Here is a 22,167-nt window from a genome sequence, read left to right on the forward strand (position 1 = left end):
TATAAGAGGATCAAATGTCCTTCAATATGTAAAACATCTAGCTTAATAAAGGATTCATTGCAAGTACAAACTTGGGGCTTCATCAATCAACTATACCAAACTATGCCACTGTCCTATCCTCTGCAAAAGTGAATTCAGATTTCTTGTTTCATGTCTATTTACTCATTCCATATTCACACTGTCACGGCAAATGGCATGCTTTACACTGATGCAGGTGCACACTGCCTGAATGCAATACTCCATAACTGTATCTGAGCACAGATCTGTCAGATCTAGCTCGTGTGTAAGACAGAGGTTCTGAGCAGAATCAATATTCTTCCAGTCAAGAAGCAGAGAGAGCCAATGTCACATGTGCCAACCATTATTCTTACAAAAATATCAGTAAATTCAATAGAATAAACATAAGCCTGGGACAGCCATCTTACTTGTTATCCAGGCTAAACAACAATAAATTGCATTTGGGGAAGGAAATAGATCAATGTGTCAATATTGTAGTTAACAATCTTACATGGAAAGGTACAATTACATGTGAAACGAAAAACTGACACTTGAGACTGATGCAACAAACAGAGACTTTGATCAGACATTGTGACACACCTCTGGAGCAGATGAGTCTTGAAAGTGGACCTTCAAATTAGGAGTACGGACATTAGGAACATCTCAAGATCCTCCTACAGACATTTTGTTTTATGAGAAGTACTACTGGGGCGGACTATTAGCTCTGTGTACTTTTTCTAACTTATTTCCATATGATGGAGCATTTTAGAAAAGTAGTATCTAGTCCAAAATAAGCATGTTTGTGTATTTGTAAACATGTTTAATGTACACAGTTAAAAAAATCAAATCCTCCACAATCCTCAACTTCTTCCAGACTAACGCCAGTATGTTTCCTGCAAACCGATATTTCAGAAGAATTTCCATAAGTGCACAGCACTTTGGGATGCCCTTGAAACAGAAAGGCAGTTCATATAAAAAAGGACTTAGGTTACATACCACCTTTGACTTCCTTTCATAGATAATTAAGCATTTTAAAGTTGTGGCAGAGGCAAATTGTACGCACATTGAAACTTGCCAAAAGCAAGGATGTGCGAATATTATGGAATGAAGGATAACTGTTTTCTCGGACACCAGGGATAACTACCCCATTCTTTCTAACAAGATGTTGCAGAATTTTTCACATTCACCCGAGGGGCAGATGCTGTCCTGGTTGAATATTTCATTTCACATACAGCACCTCTGACAATGTTGTACTGGCAATGTCAGCCTGTATTTTTGAACGCAACTCCTGGAGTTGGATTTGATCACAGAACACACTCGCCTCAGAGTCAGAAGGTTATCAGCTGTGCCACAGCTGACACTGCAAATCTTCAATTACTTCATGAGGATACCCTTCTATTTCTGGAAAATGCCATAGAGATTAGCAATGTGAATAGTTGTCAAAAACTGTTCTTAGAGAAAGGATTAGTTTTTGAATTTGGATGGAAGTGTAAGGGAAGGATCTAGGTTTAAAGTGCACGCTAGTTTTTTTTATTAGAGATAACATTTCCCAGAGCAGGATGAAGACAGCAGAGGAGCAGGAAAGCTGACGTTTCAGGCCTAGACACTTCTTCAGAAAGTTTCAGAAAGTTTAAAAAAAAGCTTTCTGAAGGAGGGTCTAGGCCGAAACGTCAGCCTTCCTGCTCCTCTGATGCTGCTTGGCCTGTGTTCATCCAGCTCTACACCTTGTTATCTCAGATTCTCCAGCATCTGCAGTTCCTACTATCTCTGCAAGTAGTTTTTATTACTTCATTCTTGACATATGAAGGTCAGTGAAGGACCAGGATTATTGACAATCTCCGATTGCAGTACTTGACAATTAAGTATTACTTCATGGTAGTGAAGGAAACAACCTAGATGAATAAATGCATATTTGAGGACTGACCTGACCCCAGACCAAAACCAATTGAAACTTCCACAGGAATTTTATTCTATTTAAGTGTCAAGCCAGAGTCCCAGATTTACACGGTATTTATGCAACTATTCTAGGATGCCCCACAACTTAAAGTTGCACATCAACCTTTGGTGTCCATGCAATGCTAATTCATTTACTATTTCGAAACGTCAGCCAGTTTACTGAATTCAATTTCATTACACTGTACAATATGAATGTTCCATTACACTACGTCTCTTCCACCAAATCTGAACCTTCCATTGAACAACAAATGATTCACAACACTGCAGATTTATCAACGTAACAACTGAAACATGTTTCTGAGTTATCTTTTATGAGGCGCCACACCGACACATACATATTCATGCTGAAAAATGGCTTATACAGTTTCAACATACAGCTTTCTTTTTATAATATTCATTGCTTAAAATGGTAAATAACATCATTGACCGACTGAAAATATCAACATTTCAATCTCACATACAACTGTTCATTTTGAAATCTACGATGGTGTGAACAACGAACAATAATTATTTTAATGGGATTGACAACATATCTTTTAAGATGGGTGAACTATTACTTGATATTTCTAAAAAAGCCACAGGAGGTCAGACATCAAGTTCATAATAAACATCTTAAAAATAATAAGCATGGAATTCAACAAAGTAACTTTCTAAATACTGAATTTTCAACACTGTGGATATTTTATTAATCTTTAAACAAAGATGCATTGATCATTGTAGCATGGATAGAAGCAGCAAGACCAGCAGGAAAATCTGCTAAATGGATCCGCCTATATTAAAAATGGGCTGCTGGTATTACTGTTTCAAAAACTGCTAACCAGTAAATGGAATTAGAGATTCTAATGATTTCCTGACACCGACTAAAACAATCATTCCACAGTTTGTTACTCAAGTTTTACAGCAAAACAATCCACTGAAAAATGCACAAAGCTACTGTCAGTGAACTAAAATAGTGCTCAGAATCCACATATTTGATTATCAATCTTATTTTAAGCAAACAGTCTTGCAGAAATTTGCAATAGCGCAAGACCAGGTCATGAAGCAGACAACAGTCAAATTTCATGGCTTAACTCAGTATCACTGCTTCATGGAGACCAAATTAGAAATCTTTTGTTTAAACTTAATCATGCCAATAAGGCATGTAGTACTTACAAATGTTCCCAGCAACGAATTAAGCAGAAAAATTCTTCCACCTGCAGAAGGATGATCAATCTGCATATCCCGTGTGTCACAAAGTATAAAATCGATCAAGTAAATATCTGGTCCTTGATGCTCATCATTACTATTAGAGAGGAAAGCCCTCAGCTCAAGGATTCGTTCTGCCAACAGCGGTTAAGGAACATAAAAGAGGTTGCTTTTCTTGAATGCGGCAGCATAAGAGCCGAAAGAAACCGGTTCTTGCTGGTTTAAGTAGAACCATTTTGCAATGCTTGATGAATTGCACAGAATGAATCTTAAACTACAGCATATCTCACAATAACTTTACCAAGGGATGGCACATGTGTCACATTCAAATTTAAGCATTCTTTTCACTGTCTCGATCAAAGCTTATTCACCCACTATCACAATAGTGGCATTGCTACAATGAAAAGCTAGATAAAAATGATCACAGATTTGTAGGATATGCAAATATAATATTACAAACAGGTAGTAGGTTGCAGCAGGTTTCATATTTTCTTTGTGGAAAGCACTGGAAATTGCCTTCATATTATGAGGACTGGCCAATGGAATTTAATTTAGATAAAGGTGCGGTGCTGCATTTGCTAAGGCAAACTAAGGCAGGACTTATATCGTTAATGGTCAGGTCCTGGAAAATGTTACCAAACAAGGAGATCAAGGGGTCCAGGTGCATGGTTACTTGAAGTGGAGTCACAGGTAGACAGGGTGGTGAAGGGGGTATTTGGTATACTTGCCTTCATTGGTCAGAACATTGAATATAGGAGTTGGGCCATCCTATACAGCTGCAACATGACATCAGTGAAGCTACTTTTCGAACACTGCATTCAATTTTGGTTGCCCTGCAACAGGAAGGACATTAAACTTGAGGGATGCAGAAAACATTTACAAGGACGTTGCGGCAACTGGAGGGCTTGAGCTACAGAGAGGGGCTGAATGGGTTGGGGCATTTTCCCTTGGAGGTTTACAAAATCATGACAGGCATAGATAGAGTCAACAGTCAAGGTCTTTTTCCGAGGGTGGGGGTGTCCAAAGTTAGAGGGCACAGACTTTAAGTTAGGGGGAAAGAATGAAGTAGCAAAATAAACAGTAATTTCAGCAATATTTGTTAGTATATCATGTGTCTACATCATTGTATGATGATATCAGACAACTTTCTATGAAAAAGTGGCAGAGATCAGGCCAGCTCTGGTCGCTAAAGTCATAAAAGCCCAATTCCCCTCAAAGGAAAACTGATTACAACATTAGGTCCTGCAACATGCTGCATAAATTCAGCTGAAATATCCGGTGTGATCAATTATACTTGTTATATCAGCCACGCACGTTAAAAAACTGTTGTCGGAAGGAAGAAAAGTAAGAGTAGTGCCTTTACAGCCTGTGATGTGTTCTCTATTTTAAGATATATTAGCCTTCTTGATACGAGTTTTCCTTGACTTACACAGCTGGAGTCTGCAGGAAGATATTCATTTATCATGGTCACTGGACTGAGGACGGTATAAGCAGTAACTTACAGCTGAAAGTCTTGTCTCAGGTCTGCAAAATGTCTACACGTTTCCTAAGAAGATGGATTTTGTTACTGTGTACATGAACTGCATGCTGTTTCCAAACCTTGTTGGGGGATATCTATCATCAACATACACTAAAACACACAAAAAACAGTGCAGCACAAAAGGATACTTTCCTACTTTGACTTTCCCATTTAGACTTTGCACGTGTTGTAAGATCCAACTTCAATAAATTACAGTTCTGGCATTACAAGATACTTATCTCATCTGTATCTTACTTTTCCTTAAAAAACTTGACTGGTACAATCCAATTCTACCACAGTTTACACTATTCAAGCTCTGAGCTCGAGGTTGTTCAAACCTTTTGGCAGAAATCCTAGTCGTAATTCACCAATGAGACAATTTGCAATATGATCCATTCAGACAAAAGTGACCATCACACTCAAACCACCAGCTGAAGTTAGCCTTCAAATTACAGCTGATAGCAAAACCATGGTGCAGTTTTCATTATCAAAATTCCAAGAAAGTAACCAATTAGATAGATTTCTGGCAGGAAGCAGAATTGATCATCTTCCAACTGCAGCTTAATCAGGTTTTTTCAGTCAGCCAGAGTGATGCAGAAATTGATTGAGAAAGAATCTCCAATGTCATGCAAGACCATAAAGGGATGCAAAAGCCTTTCCCCTCTACTGTTTACAAAACACAGCACATTTGGTGCAGTCAATCTTCTAAAATAACACTGTCCTGATACTACCAGCTTCAACATGTAACACCAATAAACATTCCTTCAGGGGAGAACTAGCACTTGAACTAAAAGGCAACATTTTACTGCTGTGCCCTTAATACAAAGCTGACAAAATAATAATCAGTTGCCAACATTCAAATCAAATTGTATGGCAAAATGTCACAAAGTATAATGCAGCTCTGAAAATACTGGAATGTCCAGTTGAGTATCGATTAGCCTGAAAAAACAGCAAATTTTCCTCACTGAAAAGAAAGGATCAAGTCAGCACAAATAATCAACTTCATTAACCCTATTAATACAGATCTAAAGGCAACAGAACACAGTGGAATAACTGGAGAGTGTGGAAAAGTTCAACACTGAAAATTCAAAACAAAAATGAAAAACAGTTTGGGGAACAAATCGAATACAGGTTTGAGGTTGAAATAATGAACCAACGCACGAATAATCCATTTCCTGACGTCTCTAGAATCAAACACACTCTGTGACTGTGGGATGCAAGATGAAGAAATTGAAAGAGAGAATCAGTCCCAGGGTAACGAGTCGCAGAAAGAGATAATGTGGAGTGAAGTGAGACTCTTGACTGGCCAGAACACACCACTGAAAGCCTGCATTATGAGAAATGAGATTTGGAGAGAACTGTAAACAAAGATTTTAAAAACACAAAGCCTTAGATACTGGGAACCAGCAGAAGTCAGTAAGCACAGATGTTGAGGGTGAATGGATGGCTCAAATGCAGTTGACTTTTGGATAAGGTGGAGTCCATATGAAGTAGTAGTCAAGAAAAACTGAAGGACAATAGAGAATGAGAGCTTAGGAGATACTGAAAGCACTGACAAAAGATACCACAGTTCGATATGAGTGCATGGTTGGGTGAGCGGACAGGTGGTTGAGCAGTAGGAAGAGGAGGACAACTGTGATCAACGTTGAATAATCCGGGAATAAAAAAAAGAAACTGAATCAATGGAACCATTCTTTGAGTCAGTAAAAATATTACAGCAAGAGCAAAGATACAAATGGATGCCCTTTGTGTGAGGGGGTGCCCTCATGACAGGAGAGAGGAGATGGGGAAAATATCACTAGCGAAAAGCATAAAACCTAAGCCTTGGAGCAGTCAGTACAGGTCCATTCTTTTTACCTTGTTCATCCACATACCAAACAAAGCAGGCTTGATTGATCCATATATTCGGGGCAACTGTCTATTTTTGTCAGGCTTAAAACACCAGATAATAATTAATGCATTAAGACTGGGGAGGGAAGGACTGGTAAATATCTTTTTCAGTGTTATCTTTGCAATTTACTTAGCTTACTGATTTCAATATTACTTTTAAAATTGGATTAATCTGAACAGAACTTGCAGCATGGAAATAGGACATTTAGTTCAACTGGGCCACGACTGTGATTTCACTTAACCGAAGCTGCGTCCTACCAGGGTAACCTTTCCTTGACCTACTCCAACATCCATTTAATCCCTTCTTGTTCACATGTATACCACGTAACATGATTGAAAAAAATTGCTTCTGCAAGAACCTTAATTCATCACTTTCATCAAGCTATACAGTAGGAGATGTTGGCCCAAGTTAAACTGGAAAGATTAAAATTCTCTTCGTGCAACACTTTCCCAGACACACATGTTTTAAAGACCAAGTCACCAACAGTCCTAAGTGTTTTCCCATAGCTGAAGCTGACAATACAAGAATATCAAACAACAATTTCATTGGAATCTTAGTGAGGAAATAAATGTCTTCATATGCTCACAATTACATTGCATTGCTATGTGTAACATACCACTGTTTCCAAAGCCATAAATCTAATACAGCAAAGTGCAGAGCTGGATGAACACAGCAGGCCAAGCAGCATCTCAGGAGCACAAAAGCTGACATTTTGGGCCTTGACCCTTCTACAGAAAATTTTCTGAATTTTGTGCTCCTAAGATGCTGCTTGGCCTGCTGTGTTCATCCAGCTCTACGCTTTGTCATCTCAGATTCTCCAGCATCTGCAGTTCCCATTATCTCCGAATCTAACATAGCAGTAATTTTTACAAAGAACAGGTGTGTAAAGACATGTTGAAACCTATTTGAAGAAACAAGCATCTGCTATAAATTATTTATAACATAATGAGCAAATTTAGAGATTAAAGCAAATGTTCAATTTCAAAACTGATGTTAGATTTTAGAACGGTATGTTACATTACAAAGACTACATCAATGAACCTTCCTCCATGGCTTACTCTGCAAATCCACTCTGTACTACAGCAGTGAGCTATGCATGGGAGTTCCCAATCCTCTCCTTAAATTAGTTGATCCCAGACAGCAGAGCATTCGGGAATACCATACCTGAGCCCAATGCTTCTAATCTAACAATGGAAGAATTATGGGGGAGGGTAGGGGCAATACCAGTCCACGCTCCTGATCAGTAAACTAAACTACATCTGTCGAAACCAAGTCATATGAACTCCATCTGCATTTATACACCCGGTACAATAAAACTACGGAGTAAATCGCCAGAAAAAAGCCACAAGCAGCAGCAACTGAATTCAAACAAAGTGTGATTCCTGACTTGCTACTGACATCATAGTATTTTCACACCGAGTGTCCTTATCCTTCTACACGGTGGATGCTACATTGCTGCAATAGATAAACATTGCACACAACTCAAACAATACAAATAAATGTATTTCACATGTTTCAAATTCTCCCATCAGCTGAAAGTAAACCACTCATAACAATTAAAAAAATTCTTATTGTATCAGTGATAGTGGGAACTGCAGATGCTGGAGAATCCAAGATAATAAAATGTGAGGCTGCTTCGACTGTTCCAGCTTTAAAAACACACTGAAGGCTTTACAATTTGTTTATCTTCTCATAGATCGCATGGCACCTATACCTCAAACTCTCTCTCTGAAAGAAACCAGAACAAAGCATGCCCCTTAATGCCACAGCATCATCACAAAAGACACAAGGCTATTCGCACACACTCCATTCAAAAACACGTTGTTGTTTAACAAATAGATTACTTCATGGATTCACAAGGATGGGATGTCCTCTTACTTCTCTCAAACATCATTGCTTCACATGAACAATGTGGGGCACAGATCAATCTTCTCTCAAGTAGTAACATATGCATACTTTTCCATCACTATGCTTATTCCAACATAATCAGAACATAACTTTGGCTATATGTTCTTCCCCTAGTTCAGGAGCAACAAGATCAACTCTGGCCTTGAATTATTACAATGCCAGCGTCAATCTCACCAAGTGACAGCACTCTCACTTTCAGAATTCAAGCACATAAATCAAGGCTAACAGCTTAAGGGATCTCACCTTCATTGTTACATTCTCCATAGTGCTATTTGGAAAATCAGGTCCCCTTTGTCTTTCGTATTGTACGTAAAAGATCCTCTTTTGAAGACAAAGACATTTCAGTGTCCTAGTCAGTATTTTCACCCCTCCACTCCCCATGCTGCCTCCAGCCCGCCCCATTCAATACAATTAACTGGTTAATTACTTTATTTATCTTCAAAGAATCATGCTATACAAAACTGGTTCTGTTAGACTGCAATATAACATATATAATGCATTTGCTGTGAGAGATTTCTCAACATAGTGAGGATGAAAAAACTATTTTTCAAATGCAGGTTGTTTCTCTTTATGCAGCTTCACACAGCCAATTTAGTGCAGAGAGAGGATGGAACCTTGGGCTTTGATGGCCTGACTGTTCCAGCACCGTACCAGTACAATAGCCATCTGTGATTAAGGAAGGCATAAAATATGACTGACTTGAATTTCAACAGGCACATTCCCACCAGAGTTTAATGGCTTGCATTCGCAGAGATAAAACTTGGTTTTTTTGCTAACTGTCAGAATATTCAAGCTACTTTAAGAAAGCTTACACACATTTGTGAGCCTTTCACGAATAACTGTATTTGAGAAAGCTGGATGTACTACTGCTTATGCACCACAAGAGGTCTGTCAGGAACAATGCACAGACAACTGTCTCCAGAGGCTGAACACAGACTTTGCTGCTTAAGTTATAGAGTCACACAGTCATACAGCACAGAAATAGATCCTTCAGTCCAACTCATCCAAGTCAAATAAGTTTCTCAAACTAAACTAGGTGTATAGCTGGATGAACACAGCAGGCCAAGCAGCACCAGAGGAACAGGAAAGCTGACATTTCGGGTCAGGACCCTTCTTCAAAAAAAAAATGGGGGAGGGGGAAGGGGATTCTGAAATAAAGAGAGGGGGAGAGGGGGATGGAAGATGGATAAAGGAGCAGATAGGTGAAGAGGAGATGGACAGGTCAAGGAGGTGGGGATGGAGCCAGTAAAGGAAAGTATACATGGGGAGTTAGGTTGGAGGTAGGTCAGTCAAGGGAAGATGGGCAGATCAAGGATACAGGTATGAGGCTGGTAGGTAGGAGCAGCGGATAGGTGGGAGGAGGAATAGACAGGTTAGGGAGATAGGGACGAGCTGGGCTGGTTTCAGGATGCGGTCAGGGGCAGGGAAATTATGAAGCTTGTCAAGTCCACGTTGAGACCATTGGCTGCAGGATTCCCAAGGGGAATATGAGGTGCTGTTCCTGCAACCTTTGGGTGGCATTGTTATGGCACTGGAGGTGGCCCAGGATGGATGTCATCCAAGGAGGTGCAGTCGTTTGTCGCGAACCGAGTGTACGTGCTCCGCAAAGTGGTCTCCAAGCCTCCGCTTGGTTTCCCCAAAGTAGAAGAGGTTACAACAGGAACAGCAGATACAATATACCACATCAGTGGATGGACAGGTGAACTTCTGTTTGATGTGGAAGGTCTTTTTGGGGCCTGGGATGGGGGTGAGGATGGAGGCATAAGGGCAGGTGTAGCACTTCCTGCGGTTGCAGGGAAAAGTGCCTGGTGTGGTGGGGCTGGTGGCGAGTGTGGAGTGGACAAGGGAGTCATGGAGAGGGTGGTCCCTCCGGAAGGCAGATAAGGGTGGGGAGGGGAAAATTGTCCTTGGTAGTGGGGTCAGATTGTTGGTGGCGGAAGTGGCAGATGCGTTGGATCTGGAGGTTGGTGGGGTGGTACGTGAGGGCGAGGGGGATTCGCTTTTTGTTGTTATTGCGGGAAGCACGACAGTGTGGTCAAAGGTGCTTTTGACCACTGTGGAGGGCAAGTTTTTCAAAGACTGCAACTTCCCCTCCACCGGGGTATCAATGTGGACTTCACAAGCTTCAAAATCTCCCTGCCCCCAACCACACCCCAAAATCAGCCCAGCTTGTGCCCGCCTCCCGAACCTGTCCGTGCCTCCACCCACCTATCCGCTCCTCCCACCTCAACCCCCACCCCCACCTCCTATCTATCAGCCTCATCCCCTCCTCCTTGACTTGTCAGTCTTCCCTTGACCGACCTACCCCCATCCTAACTCCCCACCTACACTCACCTTTACTGGCTCCATCCCCGCCTCCCTGACCTGTCCATCTTTTGTCCACTTATCTTCTCCTTTATCCATCTTCTATCTACCTCCCCCTCTCTCCCTATTTACTTCAAAATCCCCTTCCCCTTCTCCATTTCTGAATGAGGGTCTAGGCCCAAAATGTCAGTTTTCCTGTTCCTCTGATGCTGCTTGGCCTGCTGTGTTCATCCAGCTCTACACCGTGGTTTCTCAGATTCTCTAGCATCGGCAATTCCTACCATCTCCGTCTAGTTTTGAGCTCCCCTCCACTAACAGGCCTTGGCTATTCTGTTATCCATGGCCATCAGGATTTTTAAATCCTCTAGAAGGTCACCCCTTAACATCCTGTGCTCCACTGAAAAAAGTCCCATTCTACGCTGCCTCTCCTTCCAACTCAAATCCTGCAGTCCTTGCAACATTGCGGTAAACCTTTTCTGAAATCTCTCAAATTTACTAATATCTTTCCCATAGCAGGGTGACCAGAACTGTTCACGGTATTCCAAAAGTGGCGTCACCAATGTACTAAGCAATGGATATACAAAACTGATCTGAGCAGCTAAAGACCAAGAAGAGAGAAAGTTCACTTAAATGAACTGGATTAAAACTGCCCAAACCCAGGACCCACATAACTCACAGATGAAAATAAAGTTACATTTATGCAGAATTCCTACCTGGTCTCCAAAACTGAAAGAACAAGGTAAAGCTACTTTTGGCAACCATTGTACAACTTTTGGGATATACCAATTGCACAGAGCTGCATGTCCTAAATAGAGATCACAAGAACTAAAACAAGTAATTAAGAGTTACCTAATAATGTAAATCCAAGATTAAAGGTGGTAATAGCCTTTTCTAGCTAGGACATGTATTTCATTTTTGGCTTGGCTGTGAAATGGGCTGATTACATATGGCTTCCCCTTTTCTCTACTACTGGTCGTACAACAGGAAATCTATCTTCTAAACAAGGGGTCACTGGACCTGAAATGCTAACTCTGCTTTTCCCCCCACAGATGCTGCCAGACACAAGTTTAAGAAACTAAAGTTCAGATATTTCACAACAAAAGATTTTGAAGTTGAACTGGCCATTTTGAATCTGAACTAGCCACTCTCAGATCCATATTACATACTCTTAAAAGAGACAAAAATTGATTAAAGTTCTTTTTAAATGCTTCAATGTTGTCTCTACTCTTGCTGATCAAATTGGTGACTCTAAATACATTGTTCCTGAAGATTTTGCCGGTATCATTTCAGATAACCATTATGTACTAGCATCCACACAACTGGTTTTCTTCAGTATTTCACCAAAAGAAAGCAAAAACAGGCAGAGATAGCTCAGTGTACGCTGTACAACGTAAAGAATCCTATTAAAGTTTGGTCATTTCAATGAAATTATGGACTGCCAATAGTGCAACAACATTCTTTTTGCCTCGCGCAAGCGGTAAACCTTAGGAATGAATAGAAAAAGTGTTACTGATTCCAACAGAAGCAGGCATTCTCATCGCACTTCATGTGCTACCAGTGACAAAAGAATAATTATGACAACTGGCAGCATACAAAATCTGGACAGGGACCAAGACAGAAATAAACACACAACAGGAGGTTTTACGTTCTCTCAAGAACCATAACTACTCCACAATTACGAAGTTGACATAGGAATATCTATTTTTTGTTTTCAATCAATTTATTCAGACATATATGGCACACTTCGAGAGGGGGGACATGAACCAAGGCCTTCCAATTCAAATGAAGGAACATAATCACTGCACCACAACTGCCCTCACTGCAAGGGTCTGTCTGTCTTTCCTCTCGGGTCATTACACTGAAGTCTTCACATGCCTTTATGATTTACAACATCAGCAACCTTGAGGCAGAGAGCGTGCCACAGGATTATTCAATCATGGCAGCTATACTGAACCAAGCCTGATCAGAACCTATTCATCACAGCCCGCACATGGACACACTGTCCAGTTAGCATGGCTGTAGAAAAATCAAGATAGCTACATATTTAACACCTTCAATCCTATGCTATTAACTCTCACAGCCAGCTCACAATTAGTAAAAGGAACCAGTATGCAATTTAGGCAGGCTCGTTGCAACAAATTGAAATTACAGAGAGATTTAGACGACTCACAGATGTAATAGATTCAGATATGGCCAATGTCACAAAATAGTGACTAAATTGTGTAACAGGAAACATATGTAGTGAACTATGAAACAATTATATCTTTGTGTAGATTCTTGCCACCAAACCCCATGTGGGGTCCTCATGTGGCCTGCAAGCTATTCAACGGCATTATTTCTTGGAATTGAACAGAATCCCGTTCCGTCTAAACTCCTCACACCCACCGACTTTCCAGGCATTGACGGATCAGTGATCTGGAATTTAACTTATACTTGCTGTAGACCCTGAAGGGAAAATAGAGTATCCAGAGTTGTTTGGCCATTGCAAGGGTTAAAACATCTGGGTAAGCAGAGTACAAAGAACAATACGGCACAGGAACAGGTCCAAAGGCCCTCCAAGCCTGTGCCAATTTTGCCCTTCCATACTAAAACTGTCTTGGTGCACAGGATTCTATTCCCCTCCTATTTATGTATGCATCCAGGTGCTTCTTGAATGCTGCAATTGTATCTGCTTCCACCACGTCCTCTGGCAGCGTGCTACAGGGGCTCACCACCCTTTGTGTGAAAAACCTGCCTCATCTCTAAACACCCCAACACCCATTGTAATCGATGCCTCTACTATGGGGAAAAATCCATCTTAGTTTTCACTCTATTCATGCCATTTACAATCTTATAAAATTATCAGGTCTCCCCTCAACCTCCTGCATTGCAGTGAAAACAAACCCAGCCTAACTAGCCCTTCCTCATTGCTAAAATACCCTATACCAGGCAGCATCCTGGTAAAAACTTGTCAGTACACTCTCCAAAGCAGACTACATATCCTTCTGGTAGAGTGGTGACTGGGACTGTAGGGGTTGTATTAACTATAGGAAATAATGCCAGCCAATTTGCAAACAGGTTATGACAAATTCCTTCTGTAAAATGATTCAGAAATTGCCAAGCCATTTGCCAATATACCAGAGAGAATTCCTGTATTATTCCCAACCGACGCGTCTCAGAAAGTTTTGCATAATGTTTGACACATGGAGATAAAAACTAAATGGTCTTTTTCTCATGCTCTCAAGGAAATAGCCTGCAGATTAGCAGTAACAAAATCAAAAACAGTAAACTCACAGGTACACAGTCCAAAAGCAAACCCCTCCCACAAATTCCTCTGCTCACATCTTAGTATATATAAAGTTTATTTTATATTCAGGAATTAACACTGAAATGTTCGTCAAGTTACAGTTGAGAGTCAGAGACACCAGCACCTGTTAATTGCTCTGGAAATTTCAATTACTTCTGCTGAGTGCCAACTCCCCCTCCATTTTTTCCCATAATTTACCAAACAACTTCTCAACAAGGCAATAAAATGTGAGGCTGGATGAACACAGCAGGCCAAGCAGCATCTCAGGAGCACAAAAGCTGACGTTTCGGGCCTGGACCCTTCATCAGAGAGGGGGATGGGGGGAGGGAACTGGAATAAATAGGGAGAGAGGGGGAGGCGGACCGAAGATGGAGAGTAAAGAAGATAGGTGGAGAGGGTGTAGGTGGGGAGGTAGGGAGGGGATAGGTCAGTCCAGGGAAGACGGACAGGTCAAGGAGGTGGGATGAGGTTAGTAGGTAGCTGGGGGTGCGGCTTGGGGTGGGAGGAAGGGATGGGTGAGAGGAAGAACCGGTTAGGGAGGCGGAGACAGGTTGGATTGGTTTTGGGATGCAGTGGGTGGGGGGGAAGAGCTGGGCTGGTTGTGTGGTGCAGTGGGGGGAGGGGATGAACTGGGCTGGTTTAGGGATGCAGTGGGGGAAGGGGAGATTTTGAAACTGGTGAAGTCCACATTGATACCATATGGCTGCAGGGTTCCCAGGCGGAATATGAGTTGCTGTTCCTGCAACCTTCGGGTGGCATCATTGTGGCAGTGCAGGAGGCCCATGATGGACATGTCATCAAGAGAATGGGAGGGGGAGTGGAAATGGTTTGCGACTGGGAGGTGCAGTTGTTTGTTGCGAACTGAGCGGAGGTGTTCTGCAAAGCGGTCCCCAAGCCTCCGCTTGGTTTCCCCAATGTAGAGAAAGCCGCACCGGGTACAGTGGATGCAGTATATCACATTGGCAGATGTGCAGGTGAACCTCTGCTTAATGTGGAATGTCATCTTGGGGCCTGGGATGGGGGTGAGGGAGGAGGTGTGGGGACAAGTGTAGCATTTCCTGCGGTTGCAGGGGAAGGTGCCGGGTGTGGTGGGGTTGGAGGGCAGTGTGGAGCGAACAAGGGAGTCACGGAGAGAGTGGTCTCTCCGGAAAGCAGACAGGGGTGGGGATGGAAAAATGTCTTGGGTGGTGGGGTCGGATTGTAAATGGCGGAAGTGTCGGAGGATAATGCGTTGTATCCGGAGGTTGGTAGGGTGGTGTGTGAGAACGAGGGGGATCCTCTTGGGGCGGTTGTGGCGGGGGCGGGGTGTGAGGGATGTGTTGCGGGAAATGCGGGAGACGCGGTCAAGGGCGTTCTCAATCACCGTGGGGGGGAAGTTGCGGTCCTTAAAGAACTTGGACATCTGGGATGTGCGGGAGTGGAATGTCTTATCGTGGGAGCAGATGCGGCGGAGGCGGAGGAATTGGGAATAGGGGATGGAATTTTTGCAGGAGGGTGGGTGGGAGGAGGTGTATTCTAGGTAGCTGTGGGAGTCGGTGGGCTTGAAATGGACGTCAGTTACAAGCTGGTTGCCTGAGATGGAGACTGAGAGGTCCAGGAAGGTGAGGGATGTGCTGGAGATGGCCCAGGTGAACTGAAGGTTGGGGTGGAAGTTGTCGGTGAAGTGGATGAACTGTTCGAGCTCCTCTGGGGGGCAAGAGGCGGCGCCGATACAGTCATCAATGTACCGGAGGAAGAGGTGGGGTTTGGGGCCTGTGTAGGTGCGGAAGAGGGACTGTTCCACGTAACCTACAAAGAGGCAGGCATAGCTGGGGCCCATGCGGGTACCCATGGCCACTCCCTTAGGCTGTAGGAAGCGGGAGGAGTCAAAAGACAAGTTGTTGAGGGTGAGGACGAGTTCGGCTAGGCGGATGAGGGTGTCGGTGGAGGGGGACTGATCGGGCCTGCGGGACAGGAAGAAGCGGAGGGCCTTGAGGCCATCTGCATGCGGAATGCAGGTGTATAGGGACTGGACGTCCATGGTGAAGATGAGGTGTTGGGGGCCAGGGAATTGGAAGTCCTGGTGGAGGTGGAGGGCGTGGGTGGTGTCATGGACGTAGGTGGGGAGTTCCTGGACCAAAGGGGAGAAAATGGAGTCCAGATAGGTGGAGATGAGTTCGGTGGGGCAGGAGCAGGCTGAGACGACGGGTCGACCAGGGCAGGCAGGTTTGTGGATTTTGGGAAGGAGATAGAAACGGGCCGTGCGGGGTTGGGGAACAATGAGGTTGGAGGCTGTGGGTGGGAGGTCCCCTGAGGTGATGAGGTCATGAATGGTGTGGGAGATGATGGTTTGGTGCTCGGGTGTGGGGTCATGATCGAGGGGGCGGCAGGAGGTGGTGTCGGAGAGTTGGCGTCTGGCCTCGGCGATGTAGAGGTCAGTGCGCCATACTATCACTTGTACCACTTGTACATACTACCACCGGCGCCGCCTCTTGCCCCCCAGAGGAGCTCGAACAGTTCATCCACTTCACCGACAACTTCCACCCCAACCTTCAGTTCACCTGGGCCATCTCCAGCACATCCCTCACCTTCCTGGGCCTCTCAGTCTCCATCTCAGGCAACCAGCTTGTAACTGACGTCCATTTCAAGCCCACCGACTCCCACAGCTACCTAGAATACACCTCCTCCCACCCACCCTCCTGCAAAAATTCCATCCCCTATTCCCAATTCCTCCGCCTCCGCCGCATCTGCTCCCACGATAAGACATTCCACTCCCCCACATCCCAGATGTCCAAGTTCTTCAAGGATCGCAACTTCCCCCCCCCAGTGATCGAGAACGCCCTTGACCGCGTCTCCCGCATTTCCCGCAACACATCCCTCACACCCCGCCCCCGCCACAACCGCCCTAAGAGGATCCCCCTCGTTCTCACACACCACCCCTCCAACCTCCGGATACAACGCATCATCCTCCGACACTTCCGCCATTTACAATCCGACCCCACCACCCAAGGCATTTTTCCATCCCTACCCCTGTCTGCTTTCCGGAGAGACCACTCTCTCCGTGACTCCCTTGTTCGCTCCACACTGCCCTCTAACCCTACCACACCCGGCACCTTCCCCCGCAACCGCAGGAAATGCTACACTTGCCCCCACACCTCCTCCCTCACCCCTATCCCAGGCCCCAAGATGACATTCCACATTAAGCAGAGGTTCACCTGCACATCTGCCAATGTGGTATACTGCATCCACTGTACCCGGTGCGGCTTCCTCTACATTGGGGAAACCAAGCGGAGGCTTGGAGACCGCTTTGCAGAACACCTCCGCTCAGTTCGCAACAAACAACTGCACCTCCCAGTCGCAAACCATTTCCACTCCCCCTCCCATTCTTTCGATGACATGTCCATCATGGGCCTCCTGCAGTGCCGCAATGATGCCACCCAAAGGTTGCAGGAACAGCAACTCATATTCCGCCTGGGAACCCTGCAGCCTAATGGTATCAATGTGGACTTCACCAGTTTCAAAATCTCCCCTTCCCCAACTGCATCCCTCAACCAGCCCAGCTCTTCCCCTCCACCCACTGCATCCCAAAACCAGTCCAACCTGTCTCTGCCTCCCTAACCTGTTCTTCCTCTCACCCATCCCTTCCTCCCACCCCAAGCCGCACCCCCATCTACCTACTAACCTCATCCCACCTCCTTGACCTGTCCATCTTCCCTGGACTGACCTATCCCCTCCCTACCTCCCCAACTATACTCTCTCCACCTATCGTCTTTTCTCTCCATCTTCGGTCCGCCTCCCCCCCTATCCCTATTTATTCCAGAGCCCTCACTCCATCCCCCTCTCTGATGAAGAGTCTAGGCCCGAAACGTCAGCTTTTGTGCTCCTGAGATGCTGCTTGGCCTGCTGTGTTCATCCAGCCTCACATTTTATTATCTTCGATTCTCCAGCATCTGCAGTTCCTATTATATCAGACAAAGCTTATTAGTTAAATAGAAACTAACAATTTAACAATAAGCAACTTTAGAAGAGCAAAGTTAAATAACAAAGTAAGCGAATTAATGTCACAGAATAAAGAGAAACTGCTGGTGAAACTCAACGGATCTGGCAGTCACGGGAATTGCAACATTAAGACTACTTTCTCCACACCAACGCTGCCAGGCCTGTTAAGTTTCAACAGCAATTTTTGACTTAGCTTCAGATCTTCAACATCACTAGTTCTTCGTTCTAGTCTAATTAATACGTTCAAAATGGGGCAGCACGGTGGCTCAGTGATTAGTACTGCTGCCTCACAGTGCCAGAGGCCAGGCCCAGGCCTCAGGTGATTGTCTGTGTGGAGTCTGCACATTCTCCCTGTGTCTGCGTGGGTTTCCTCTGGGTGCTCCGGTTTCCTTCCACAGTCCAAAGATGTGTGCAGGCTAGGTTGATTGGCCATGTTAAATTGCCCTTCGTGTTCCGGGATGTGTAGATCAGGTGGGTTATCAGTGGATTGGTCTGGGAGGGACCTTCTGAGGATCAGTGCAGGCTTGTTGGGCCATAGGTCCTGTTTCCACACTGTAGGGATTCTTTTAACAAAATGAAACCCAAACTTCTTTGATTATAACCTCCACTTACAGACAGAGACACAGGCAGTTATGGGATAAATTAAAAGAAATCAAAATAATGGTAATGTGTCATTTGATAACTGTTTCAATGAAGAATACTCGTCTTGTGGACTCTGAATAATGCATTGTTTTACAGGTACATTAAATTACATCTTGCTTGAATTGCAAAGTCACTAGTCAATGCAAACAGCTACCACCAGGCTGAGAAATATTCACTTATTTCTCATAAACCAGGATTGTTTTCTCAGGACATCCAATATTGCTACAACTGAATAGAAAACAGGAAACTCAAACTCAGCTTCCTCGTCCAAAAGCTTCAGAGCATACAGCCTTCTGCCCTAAAAACCTAGTTAAAATTAGTTCACTCATGCTTTCCCTTTCTTGTTCGACATTCTGATGGGATGGTCAGCACTGGTCTCCCTTTGATTTACTGCCAGTCCTTGAGGATAATTTATCCTGGTGTCAAAACATCATTTTAGAACAATAATTAACCTGCAACTATCTTTCCAGGCCAACGTCAGTTTGTTGGTTTGTTCTGTTTTTAAAAAAAACAGCTGTTCATGTTTGATTCTCAACTTCAAACCAAAAATCAGAAAAGTAAAGAAAAAAGTGATAATCCCAATAAAAGATGGGAACATATTTTCATTTGAAGCAAAGTAATGCTACGTTTGGTTGATCTTGGCTGTAAAGCTTCTTTAAGAAGCCTGCTTTTCTGTTCCTCAGTTAGCCAGACTCAAAGTTCCTACGATGGCAGCTTGTCTTACATTTTAATCTTGAGTTTGGATGGACACAGTTGAACACTTGCCTGAGCACCTGCACTTTTTGACAAACTGAACCCCTGGTTTTTACTTTAGGTGCCACTGGAAACCAGCACCACAAAAAATCAACTAAAGACCAAGTTTGCGATGCTAGCACATTTGTACTTGGTTGCACTGCCCAGTAACATGAAGTTTTGCTGCAGTCACAAAACAGCCATACCAGAATTCTGATTGATAGCCAATCGCTACATCAAGAGAGAGTCAGGACTTCTTGAGAAGAAAATGGACATGAACACTGAGTGATAACATTCACACTAAACTAATATCAAAATCAGAAGATTCTTTTCTTCACAAGGAGCATGTTTGTACAGTTTCACCAATGATCTAGCCAGACAGCAAATTAATAGGCAAAGATCATTCAGTCCTTCAAGGAGAGTATTAGCTCTTGAAAGGAACAAAGTCCCCAACTTCAGAAGATGGAAGTGAATTACTCAAACTCTCAAGCTTTCATTCAGGGCAAAAATCCTGTCACATGCATGGATGGAGGTTGGGGACAATCTTTATTTTCCTCTCTTCTTTTTGTAGTTATACAGAATGAATTCAGAACACAATACCTTCTGAAGAGAGAGACTACTCTGAAGACATGGCATGATTTTTTTCACAGAAATGCTTTGCAGAATGTAAAGAAGTATATACATCCAACCAGGCCACATTTATTATTGTTTTTCACTTTGCCTGCAGAATCTGTGGAAGATCTGTTTGACTACAGCTTGAATCTTCACACACAGTACATTACAGATCCATCAATGTATTAACTGAGCCCTGCTCCAGACTGCGCAAGGAATTACTAATAGTTCTTACTTTGAATTATGCAATAATTGATTCTGATCAACAGAGTAGTTGGAAATCTTTATTCAACAGCATGAACATTTAAAAAAAAGTCTGAGGTAAAGCAAACTGAAATTTTAAAAATGATCTGAAAATGAGCAAATCAAGCTCAGCAATCAATGTAACAAATGAATACATATTTGGTAAACATAAGCTTCAGCAAAATTCTGTAAATATGCACAGGAACAAACTTTTAAGTGACTGATTAGTTGATTATTTTCCCTTTTGAAATAAGTCACTCAGGGAATGATTTAATTGAGTTGTGCAAAATGATAAGGGAGTCTAGATAAAGGCAATAGGAAAGATCTGTACCTCACAACTGGAAGGGCTATAGCAGGAAGCACTAATATAAGGTAACTGGTAGATGCTCAGAGGGGAATGAGAAGAAAAGTTTGTCACCTGATGAGTGGTGGTTATGTGGAACACAATGTTCAGTTTTGGTGGGGGAGGCTGAAACCCACAACCTCTTGAAAAGGTCCCAGGGTCGATGACTCAAGTGCTGGAAGCTATACAGCAAGGACCAGGTGCAATTTGGGATTATGGTAGGCAGCTGATGTATTTTCTTTTTTTTTTATTAATCAGTCCAGGAAGAAGGTAGCCTGAATAGCCTTTTCATCGCTTCTTTCCAAACTGTAACTTTTCTATGGATCTACATTAATCCAGATGTTCAGGATCCCAAATCATCGGGCACGCATTCCAATCTAACACACCACTTGTAGCTGGTTTTGATGATGTAGTTGGCAAAATTCCAGAGGAACTGAGCCAGATGCAGCCTAATAATCGGATATGATGTCTGATCGGTGTGGAGTTAACTAATTTTATTGAAAAAGTCAGTTAGTTGGTATCCAAATTGGAGAGATAAACAGCTGACTAGTATTTGCACTGCCATGTTCCTTTCCAGTAATCACAGCAAGTCTGATGCTTTGACACTAACATGCAGAAAACCAAACTTGTCTGAACTATCCAATAGCTAAACAGACTGTCAATACTTAACAGTCTGCCACATGAAGACTGCCCACTTACATGTGGATCAAAAGGCTGCCATAATGTGTGGAACAGAACTCAGTCAACTATCAGCAATTTCAAAACTGACAGGGAGAAAATTTTAGAAGGCCAGGGACAGAGAGTTCGGTTAGGTGTGAGGAATGGCAACACGAAGAAAATAGAGATTTGAGAAACACCGCATTTAATGTAGGATGCTGCGTATTTTGCATTAGGCTAAAACGGAAATTGCGTGCCTGGATTGGAATGACATTTCAGCCGGCATATAGGTATGATCAACTTCCATTCTGAGGAAATCAGCCAAATTTCTGCAGAGAACTGCATTGTTTTAACTGGCTGATGAAACCATGCCTATTAAAAGATTCAACTTGGTTAGGTTTACTGTTGTAAGCATACAGTTTGTGACATTACATCCTTTTGACAAGCTGTATTCACTTAGACTAATCCACAACAATTTCTCAAGTAGAACTGTGCCAGGAAGAGGCCGCCATTAGCCAACATGATCTCCACAATGTACCAATTAAAAAGAACCATTTTGATTGTGATCACGTGTATTATTACAAAAAGGGGAAGGCAGCCTTTATTTAGAAACTTTTGGCAAGTTCCACAGTGACAGCAAATATCTCTGCATTACATAGCTGAAAACTGCTATTCTAACATTAAACAAAAACAATTTCTGAATGTACGTACTGTTGGGTTCAGAAACAGTAACAAACTGAACTATTCAAGTATCAAACTTCAAAAAAAGAATACCCCAACAATTCACAGATTATACTTGAAACTTAAGTACAATGTTTTGGAAACATTACACACTCATGAAGCCTACTCTTTTTACCATATATTAATCCCACTCCCCACAGTATGTTCTCTGAACATGGGCTGAATTGTATCTT

At 43.1% G+C, this 22,167-nt stretch overlaps 1 protein-coding gene across 5 annotated transcripts in view; it reads right to left on the reverse strand.

The window, feature by feature from the left end:
• Positions 1 to 22,167, reverse strand: part of tmcc2 (transmembrane and coiled-coil domain family 2) — a 164,991-nt gene that overhangs the window by 83,234 nt on the left and 59,590 nt on the right. Inside the window, exon 1 of one of the 5 annotated variants that reach the window (XM_048553212.2) lies at positions 3,106 to 3,269. The exons of the other annotated variants lie outside the window; for them this stretch is intronic. Coding sequence (XP_048409169.1) covers positions 3,106 to 3,171 — 66 coding nt within the window. The 5' untranslated portion in view covers positions 3,172 to 3,269. Of the gene's footprint in view, positions 1 to 3,105; positions 3,270 to 22,167 lie in introns of those variants that run through there. 5 annotated transcript variants of the gene reach the window in all.

This window comes from Stegostoma tigrinum, chromosome 21 (genome assembly GCF_030684315.1).
Source record: "Stegostoma tigrinum isolate sSteTig4 chromosome 21, sSteTig4.hap1, whole genome shotgun sequence".
In the NCBI taxonomy this organism is placed as follows: domain Eukaryota; kingdom Metazoa; phylum Chordata; class Chondrichthyes; order Orectolobiformes; family Stegostomatidae; genus Stegostoma; species Stegostoma tigrinum.